The sequence below is a fragment of the Hydra viridissima genome, unplaced genomic scaffold (assembly GCF_058129835.1).
Source record: "Hydra viridissima isolate aposymbiotic clone 2 unplaced genomic scaffold, HvirCarnegie_v1 scaffold_3, whole genome shotgun sequence".
Lineage (NCBI taxonomy): Eukaryota > Metazoa > Cnidaria > Hydrozoa > Anthoathecata > Hydridae > Hydra > Hydra viridissima.
The window spans coordinates 17409501-17420000 of record NW_028324302.1 but is presented as its reverse complement, the minus strand read 5'-3'; the positions used below and the strand labels follow the sequence as shown (position 1 = coordinate 17420000).

Here is a 10500-nt window from a genome sequence, read left to right as displayed (position 1 = left end):
AAGTACAATTGCTTTTTAGAGATTTAGTTATTGTTTTTTAATAATCTACAATACTTTGGCTATCGTCCATTCGTTTTTTTTCTTTTGCCGTACTTTCGTTGGTATTTTCTTCTATTAATATTGGCAAGGATAAGTCTGATTTATGTCCTATATCACTTTCATTTTCTTGTTCGATGGGTCATTTTTTAATGTAATTTTCAAGAGGGAATAATTCTGCGTTATAAATACAGCTTATCTGCCTTGTCACTATCGAGATTGTATCTACGATCAGTGATGACAAGGCCAGAAGCAGAAAATGCTCTTTTAGATGATGCAGAGGTTGGTGGAGTTGCCAACCAAGATCTTGCAACACCCGAAAGGATAGGAAGTTCCGCTGAATGCTGCTTCCACCATGCTAAGGTGTCAGATTTTCCTGCATTTTTGGATTTTATTGTTTTTTGGTATTTTTCCATTTCAAGTTTAATAGGAGGGTTTTCGTGTATATGATGTGAATTAGTATCTTCCTAATACTTTGCTAAAATAATATTGTACTCATTTTCCTCTCAACCTTGTGCATTATCAGCAACGGAATCGTTACTACCATTGTTATTACTAGAGCTTGAGACAGACAATGAAGAATTCTCAAAGTATTCTTTGGTGGTGGGATGGTTTTCAACCAGTTTTTGAATATTTTCATCGTCAACATCAAGAAGATGTCCACGAAAAAATGAATGAAGGTAATGTCCTAGTGCAAATGCGGGTAATTTACGGCCTTTGTCTGGGAATCTCTTATTTAATTCTGATAATAAGTCCTCCAAGAATTTTTTTACTAATTTCTTGTTTCCATGAGTAACATAATTTTTTTTTTCTTTCTTGATGAAGTTGATGAGTGCTGTTACTTTCCACAGTGACATGTCAATTCGGATCTCTGTGTCAGAAGATAAAAAAAACTGTTATTCTTTAACAGATTTAAGCACTGGAACAATAGCTTCAAAGAGTAGGAACTGCTCATCTGTAGGTACAGTTTTCTTCCAATCATCACCTTTTGTATCGCGTAAGTATATGAGTAGAACCTTCAGTCGAAGCATGACGTGCAGCATATCGTAATGGCTGTTCCATCTCGTGGTTACTGTGGAGGGTATTTTGAGATAACTCACATCTAACCTAGAACAAGCATCTTTCAACAAAGCACTGAAGGCTGTCGATTTATGAAGCCTGGTAGTAAGTGAGCTGGCTTTAAGAAAAACATCTTTCAGTTCCGGGGTACCCTCAACTGTTCTTTGAAGTGCAGTGTTGAGTTTGTGATCACTGCATGTGACAAAACCTTCTTCTTTAGTTAAGTTATTATATGTAACAATCATTCGACCGGTAATTAATTTTAGAATTATTTCCCGACATTGCCGGCAATTACTTTTTGAGATAAAGTATAAAAAATACTTAATAAGTAGTGCTTACCTTTATTTTTCTTGAAATAATCCTAGGTTAAAGATGTTGTAAAAGGCATAACGAGTGAAAATTAGTTTTCTTTAATAACTAAAGTATACTTATGTTTAATTGTTTAAAACTAAAGTTTAGTTGTTGAATGTTGAACACAGAACAAAGCGAGAATTACGATACCAGGAGAGATTTAATTAAAGTAACGACACCAGAAGAGAAATTAAAATATGAATGTGATATCACTAAATTAATTGAATTAAAATAACTGTAGTGACTATTACGAAATCAATTCCCTTTGAACAATCATTTCTAATAAACGTTTAGAATAATCATTAACGATTGCATCAAAAGCAATTCCCTTTGGAGAATTACATGAAAAACTCTAATTAATAATAGTTTCAAAACTAATTCCCTTTGAACAATCATTTCTAATCCTCGTTTAGAATAATCATTAACCATTGCATCACAAGCAATTTTCTTTGGAGAATTATATGAAAAACACTCTTTAATGATTGCATAACTATTCCCTTGGAGATTATATCCGCACAGAAAATTTTCACTTGAATGGAATAAAAATTTGATAGAGTTGGAATAAAGACATGGAAAATTACACATTGCAGGGGTTGGTCCAGGTCATTGTTCTAGGGGGGTAGTCGGACCAAAAAAAATATAAAAAATAAGGTTTGCGTTCTTTCAAAATAAAACAACTGTTTCATTTAATATTTAGAATGATTTTAGAAAGGTAATAAGATAGTTAGTAATGTTAAATATATTGAATGGTTATATAGATTTTTTTTATTTTTTCTTATTTTTTTTTAATTTTATCAATAATTTTTTGAAGTTTGACGTTTCTTAGGTAGGGGAAGGGGGTAGTTACCCCAAACACCCCCCCTCCCTTATCTTTTTGTCCACCCTTACACACTGTTTAACATAATTTAATAATTTGTAAAAATTTAATATAGAAATAAATGTTGAAAAAATCTTTTCATTCCTTTTAATCACGGTAGAAAAAATTGTAATAAGGATAAGAGCCGAGAAATTAAAATACAGAAGTGGTACCACACAATTACTTAAATTAAAACAAAGATACCAAATGAGAAATTAAATGATAAACATTACATCATACAATCAGCTTAGAGAATTTTTTTTCATAATAAATGAGCCATATATATATCTCATTAATTACACGAATTTACTATTTCAAATTACAAATCGTTTATAAAAATAACATGGAAGTTCTCATGATGACCAGAGTTGCAATACCAAATGATACTATCGGTACCAAACAATACCAACATAACCGATAATTTTTGATACTAGCATCGATGTCGATACCGTAAGGTATCGCACCAAGACCAAACGATACCAACATAAACGATACTTTCGATACCAGTATCGCGTGATTTTGATACCGATACTGTATGGTATCGCACCGATACCAGACGAGAAATCGAGACTCGAGACCGATTATCTAGAGTTTACTACAGACCTGCTCAAAGCTCCAATTTCTGATAGAAGCAGTAATCATAAGTAAAAGAAATTGAGTTGATGTTAATTAAACCTTATTGGTTTATTTAATGAGATTTTTATCTGTTATCCGTCAAATCAATTGGTTCCAAAGTTTTTTCTTGGAAAAATGCCAAATTTTAACACGCGTAAGGTATTATTTGTGATTTTCGTTGTTTCTCTATTAATTCATAATAACTAACGTTATTTATAGGTTTTATTAACATTCTGAAATCTTTTTACTTTTAATTTGCACCTCATGCTTTTCTTTCATGAAAAATTGAAACACAAACCAAACAAATAATAAATCTATTTGATACACATCAAAATACAAAATATCACTCTGAGAAAACTTATCCATTTACATTTTTTTTTTCAAAATATTCTATTTTATCATTTTTTCTCTTAAAGTAAATCTTGCACAACAAACATTGTATACAAATAACAAGCATAATAAATAATTACTATACAAAAAAACCTTGCTAAACAAAGCAATAAATATAATCAAAAATTTTAAAGTTACAATCAGTAAAAAAAAAAAATTATGTAAGTTAGGGTATTTCATTACAAAGATTTACGCATCATTCTTATATACATTTAAATTAGTAAAATCTCTTTATATAATTTTTCACACAGTTATTCTTTCTCGCTTTCATTTTCACTTGAATCGTCAATTGCATTTTTTGCATTTGCATTTTCATCATCATTACTTAATTCGGTATTTTGATCAACTTTACTTTTAGTGTTTTTTTCCGAATCTTGACAATCGCAATCTTCGTCACTTATCTTACAGCTACATGTATTGTGCGTCGGGCAACCATTAGGACAAATCTCTTTTGAAGGGCACTGTATAGGACAGTCTTGTAGTGGCAGTTGCTGCTGCTGACAACCTATTGGACATGAAGGTGGTTGACAAGGTAGAGGACACATGGAGGGTGCTACATTGTTAGTTACTGGGCAATTTATTGGACAAGAAGGAGGAACACACGGTTGAGGGCATATACTTTGAGAAAAAAAGTCTTGCGTTTGAGGACAACCTGGCGGACATATGGAAGCTGGGCAAGATTGAGGGCACAATTTACTAATAAAATCTGTGATTCTTGGTTGTATTACTTGTAGTGCCTGACGAATGATTGAAGGAAGATCCAATTGAGGTGAACTGCATCCGTAAGGACAAGTTAAACCCTGACACGGGAAGGGACATAATGAAGGATATGAGTTCATTGTTTGAGGACATTGGGCGGGACAAGATGGTGGCTGGCAAGGTTGAGGGCACATTTGGATTTGTTGAAAGTTTGATAGCTGACATCCAATTGGACAATTTCCTCCTAAACAAGGATTAGGACAAATTGATGGCATACTTCCCATTGTTTGAGGGCAGTATGATGGACAGGACGGCGGCATACACGGTTGAGGACAAAATGGACTTTGTTGCGGAATTACATTTAAATTTCCTTCAGAAACTGAGCATCCCAATGGACACGATGGAGGAAGACACGGTTGCGGACATCCAGATTGTTGTATTGTGTTTCCAGCCATTGATTGAGTAGAAAAGTTGATTTTTCTTGGAGATTGCTGACATCCTAAAGGACAGTTTGGGGGTTGGCATGGTAGTGGGCATAATGAGGGTAAAGTATTGCTTGTCAATGGGCAGCTGCTTGGACATGTTGGTGGGGAACATGGCTGAGGACATTGTAGTGGTTGTTGTTGAATTATAGATTGTTGGCATCCTATAGGACAGTTTATTCCTTGACATGGATTAGGACACATGGTAGGTACACTGGCTAACGTTTGTGGGCAATATGATGGACATGCGGGTGGTACACAAGGCTGAGGGCAATATTGAGATTGTTGTTGTATTATGTTAATAATCCCTTCGGAAACTGAGCATCCTATTGGACAAGACGGTGGAAGGCATGGCTGAGGACATCCAGACTGTTGCATAATTTCCCCAAGCATAACTTGTGGGGAAAAGTACATTCTCCTTGGAGATTGTTGACAACCTTGTGGGCAGTTTGATGGTAGGCATGGTTGAGGGCACAATGAGGGCAATGAATTACTAGTTACTGGACAGTTACTTGGACATTGTGGTTGAATACATGGCTGAGGGCACATTAATTGCTGCTGCTGTTGTTGTTGTTGGACCATGGACTGTTGGCATCCTACAGGACAGTTGGATCCTTGACATGGATTAGGGCATATGGTTGGTTGACTTGCCAATGTTTGAGGACAGTATGTTGGACAACTGGGTGGTGTACAAGGTTGGGGGCAAAATTGTGGTTGCTGTTGTTGCGGTATTATATTAACAGTTCCTTCAGAAATTGAGCATCCTATAGGGCAAGATAATGGAAGGCATGGTTGTGGACATCCAGATTGTTGCATTATGTCACCAAGCATTACTTGTGGAGAGAAATACATTCTCCTTGGAGACTGTTGACAGCCTTGAGGACAGGTTGGTGGTTGACAAGGTTGGGGACACATTGAGGGCAAAATATTGTTAGTTATTGGGCAATTGCTTGGACACTGAGGCGGTGTACATGGTTGAGGGCAAATTGCTTGCTGCTGCTGTTGTTGGGAAGTTCTTGACTGTTGACATCCAGGAGGGCAAGCAACTCCTTGACAAGGGTTAGGACATAGAGATGGTGAGTTTGCCATTGTTTGCGGACAATACAATGGGCACGACGGTGGTGTGCAAGGCTGAGGACAATATTGTAGCAGTGGCTGTTGTACTATGTTGATAGTTCCTTCTGAAATTAAACATCCTATCGGGCAAGATGGTGAAAGACATGGTTGTGGGCAATCAAGTTGTTTCATTATCTCTCCAAGCATTACTTGTGGGGAAAAATACATTCTCCTTGGAGACTGTTGACAACCTTGAGGACAGCTTGGTGCTTCACATGGTTGTGGGCACATTGATGGCATTAAATTGTTAGTTATTGGACAGTTACTTGGACAGAGAGGGGGATTACATGGTTGTGGGCACATTAATGTTTGCTGTGGTTGAATTATCGATTGTTGACAGCCAGTAGGACAAGTTACTCCTTGACAAGGGTTTGGACACTTAGAAGGTGTACTTGCCAATGTTTGTGGACAATAGAAAGGGCAAGATGGTGGTGTGCAAGGCTGAGGACAAAACTGATTTTGCGGCTGTTGTTGTATTACATTAACAGTCCCTTCAGATATTAAACATCCAACAGGACAAGATGGTAGTACACATGGTTGTGGACAGCCAGATTGTTGCATTATGTCTCCAAGCATTGATTGAGGAGAAAAGTACATTCTTCTTGGAGCCTGTTGACAACCTTGAGGGCAGCCTGGTGGTTTACATGGTTGAGGACACATTGAAGGAAAAACGTTGCTGGTTACTGGACAGTTCTTAGGACATAGAGGTAATGTGCATGGTTGAGGGCACATTAACGGTTGTTGCTGTTGTTGTTGTTGAGTTATTGACTGTTGACACCCTGAAGGACAAGCAACTCCTTGACAAGGAACTGGGCACATTGCTGGTGTACTTGCAAGTGTTTGTGGACAGTACGACGGACATGATGGTGGTACGCACGGCTGAGGACAATATTGTTGGCTTTGTGTGTTTAAACAACTAGGAGGACAAGTACTTGGTAAACATGGTTTGGGACAGCCATTTTGCGAGTAGGAAAACCTTGATACTGGTCCAGATGAAAGAAGACATCCTAATGGACAGCTTGGAGGCAAACATGGTTGTGGGCATTGAGCATTCGGCATCTGAGGGCTCTGAATTTGCGAAGTACATCCTAATGGACATCCTTGTTGAGGACATGGATATGGACACATACTTGGAGAAGAAGATGTTGTAAATGGACACCCTTCTGGACAATTTGGTTGTTGACAAGGTTGTGGACACATTCTTGTTATTGAGCCCACATTTAAAGTAATAGGACACCCTTGAGGACATTGTTGTCCTTGACATGGTTGTGGACATATTGTTGGATTCCGAGCTGTTGTTATTGGACAACCCTGTGGACAGTTTGGTATCTGACATGGTTGAGGACATAAAAGCTGTTGTGTTATTGTACAGCCAGATGGGCACGATTGCTGAAAACATGGATTTGGACAGTTTAGAGATTTCATGGATGGACCAAAATAAGGAGTACATCCTGATGGACATGGATAAAGACATGGATTTGGACAGGGATTTGAGGAAGAGATGGATTGAACTGATTGGCTTGTTGTTGTTTGAGGGCATCCTATTGGGCAACTTTGAAAAGGGCATGGGCGCGGACATGATATTGGAAATGAAACTGATGTAATAGGGCAACCAACAGGACAACTTTGCCCATGACAAGGTTGAGGACATAACAGTTTTGCTGTTGGTAACATCATCTGTAACTGACATTCCATTGGACAACTATTTTGAAAACAAGGTTGCGGACACATTGGACGTGGTGCACTTTGAAATGTCGTTGATGTTTGTGGACATCCAGGAGGACAATTGTTTGGAGTGCAAACTTCTGGGCAGAGGTTTGATAACGCTTGTGGCGTACAATCAATAGGGCAGTTAGGAGCACAGTTTTGGGGGCAAATTTGAGTTGTTTGAATTTGCTGCTGCTGATTTACACAAGGATATTGGCATGGGGAAGGACAAGAAAATGGACATGGTGGTTGTCCCATTATAGGATCCCAGCTTGCTACTAGCATATTGTAAATAAATGGGTCAACTGTTAAAGAGTGCTGTTGTTCCGTTTTAATTCCCAATCTTGGATCTGGTTCAAACGATATTGGACTTGGATCTGGTGGAAATGGTTTGTTTTGCCTTATCAAGTTGTCTAGTTTATCTTTGCACTCTTTTTCACGTACATCTGAACCATTTGCATCTTCAAATATTTTTATTGATCCTTAAAAAGAAGATTAAGTTAAAAATGACAACAAATAAATAATTAATCAAGAAACAAAATCTTCGATCGAAGTTTGATATGTAACAAAGTTATATTAAAAAAAGAAAGCTTTTTTTTTCTAAACTATCTAAAATTGAATTCATGGTAACTTTTTTTTTAAACCAGTACTTATATAATAAACTTTTGATATCAATCAAACGATAATGAGCATGGGAAATTATGTTACGCAATTATAATTATAAATTTTTTTTGTGTATCCGTTTGGGCTGAAGAAAAGCTTTAATCCATACAATAAATTTTGTGAGATCTTGTACCTTTGCATTTTAATGGATAAACTAAAACATACTATCAGCTGAAAAATCAATTGATTTTATTACTTAAGCTGTATTACAATTTTTATCTTGGTGTTAAAAATATTTAGAGTTTTTATTGACAGCAGGGGAGGGTAAGGAAAACTGGGACAGGAAAGAATTGAGACGCCGCATGCACCAGCTCATTTATTGCAAGAATTGTAAATTGGCTTCAATCAGTCAAAGAATCCAAGGGCTGTAGAAAGTGGTTTTCAAAATTTTGATAGGTTGAAAAAATGAGTTGCTGCATCAAGGAGTGTCCCGATTCTCCTCTAAATATAAAGTAAAAGTTTAAAAGAAATTTTTGTTTTACGTGTAGAATTTTGATCTATATAAAAGATTTATGTAAATGAAAATTCTACACAATAAATTTGATTTATATAACGTTTTATGTAACTTGGTTTCTGTAAAAAGAACTTAATTTTAATATTTTTGTAAAACTCTAATATATTATTATTTATTAAGTTAGTTACATTTGAGAGCATTAACTCCTGACTTAAATCTTTTTTTTTTTTCATAAAAAAAAAAAAAAAAAGGTTTCAAACAAACGAAATCCTCTTAGAACAAATTTAACCGGTTTTATAAATTTGTATTCTGTAAACGTTGCATATTTGTTCTCAAATTTATCTATATTTAAATTTTATCTTAAATTTTATTTATTTTAAATTTCTATATTTCAAATTTGTTTACATTTTAGTTTATTACATTTATAAAGTTAGTATTATCAAAATATATAGTTCTTTTGGTGGAGAAAACCTGCCAATTGATTTTATTGCCACTTTTTTTAAATAACTTTAATGCTCTCTCACAACTATTTACAATCTCTCACAACTATAATCTTTCACCTGTTGAAAATAAACTTTCACACGTTGAAATAAGCTTTTCTCTAAGATTGGGATGCGTTGAAAATTCTAATTTTTTTTTTTTTTTTTTTTTTTTTATTAGTAGCGTGATTTTCCAAACCCAGACGTGTTTTAAAATTTACATAAGTTATGCTCAAAAAATATATTTTGTTTTTTTTTGAAAATTTCTTTGATTATTTGATTATATTTATAAACAGCAAAAACTCAAATTACAATTTCACAGACCATCGATAAAATTTAAAGACTGATCACACATAAAGATTTTCTTAAAGCATACAGAATTAGAATATTTTTAGAAAATATTTTAAATATTTGAATAGTTTTTTAATTTTAAAATACGTGATTTCACCGCAAATTCATTAGGTACTTTCTTATTAATGTGTTTTATATTATATTAAATACTATATAAAATAAGCAGTATTTAATTCAAGTTTAATGTTAAATTTTGTATTTATTAAGAAAAACAATTTTTTGTCTTCTTAAAAGTTTTAACCTTTTAACCTAATTTTTGCTTTTTAAATATTTTTCACTATTTCTTTGTTTCTTAAATTTAAAAACAAGCAAACCTTTTATCATTTGTCCGTTCGGATATACACACCAACATTCTCTTTTATGTGGTAATGATTCAAACTCACATTGAAAAGATCGATAACTTCCATCTTCATTACAAGCAGGTTTAGTATGTGTTGGATTATAGAGCCTCCTCGATTGACAATCGGTTAAGTCTTGCTGGAACAGTTGACGGCGATTCCTTACGAGTTGTATGTCACTTGTGTAAATCGAAAAACTCTCTAAAAAGGAATACTACACAGTAGTGATTGACACAAAAGTTCCCTGTGTAATTCCGTCGAATAAGACGAGCTTTATTAAACAGTTGTTTTCTTATCCGACGTAATTACTACACAGGTGGTTCAATCAGCACATTTCGCGAGATTTTACCATCTGCAAAAAAAACGGAAAACATAAGTTATACTAATTTTTGGCGTTTATTTAGTTTAAAAAATGAAACACAATTTTTCCAATTAGGAAGAAGTATTTTTCTAATGTGGCAATTTAAAAAGAACAGAGATGCAAGATTAATTTGAAATTAAACATAAAAAGCGCTTTTATAATGCTTGATTTTTTATATTCAACCTTGATCATTGAAATGTTAAAAGAAATAAATCTACGATAGGGTTGGCAGTAAAACTAAAAAAACATCATCTGAATTTCGAAATAAAGTTTAAGATAAATTTAAATAAAATTTAACGCAAACTTACCATGACATAAAAGTTGCAAAACAAAAATATATTTTACATTGAAAAGGTGAATTATCATTGTTCTAATCTATATATAATTGATAATTGTTGTTGAAAGTTGATAGATGTAGAATTTGGTTCTCAAAACTACCTGAGCTTTTCATTAGTTCATTAACTTTTTATAAGATGGTGCACGCTGTGAGTTCACCTTGAAATGAAACAGCAATATTTTTTATAAGTTCTTGGATGAATAGGC

General features: G+C 34.5%; 1 protein-coding gene and 1 pseudogene across 1 annotated transcript; both read right to left on the bottom strand.

Moving 5' to 3' along the window:
- Positions 1–37: 37 nt before the first annotated feature.
- LOC149891241 (uncharacterized) lies at positions 38–1079 on the bottom strand (annotated as a pseudogene).
- A 2135-nt stretch (positions 1080–3214) lies between these two features.
- Positions 3215–10472, bottom strand: LOC145202373 (uncharacterized). The gene is made up of 3 exons (XM_080075291.2): positions 10266–10472; positions 9573–9797; positions 3215–7793 (listed from the first exon to the last, which is right to left on the bottom strand). Exons 1-3 carry the CDS (start codon positions 10321–10323, stop codon positions 3559–3561), a joined length of 4518 nt encoding a protein of 1505 aa, XP_079931417.2. The 5' UTR covers positions 10324–10472; the 3' UTR covers positions 3215–3558.
- Positions 10473–10500: the final 28 nt, after the last annotated feature.

Coding starts and splice junctions, on each gene's coding strand:
- LOC145202373 (XM_080075291.2), bottom strand. CDS start 10,323: ATGATAATTCACCTTTTCAATGTAAAATATATTTTTGTTTTGCAACTT. Junction 9,798..10,265: donor TTTGCAACTTTTATGTCATG/GTAAGTTTGCGT, acceptor ATTCCTTTTTAG/AGAGTTTTTCGATTTACACA. Junction 7,794..9,572: donor GAACGGACAAATGATAAAAG/GTTTGCTTGTTT, acceptor CTTCTTTTTAAG/GATCAATAAAAATATTTGAA.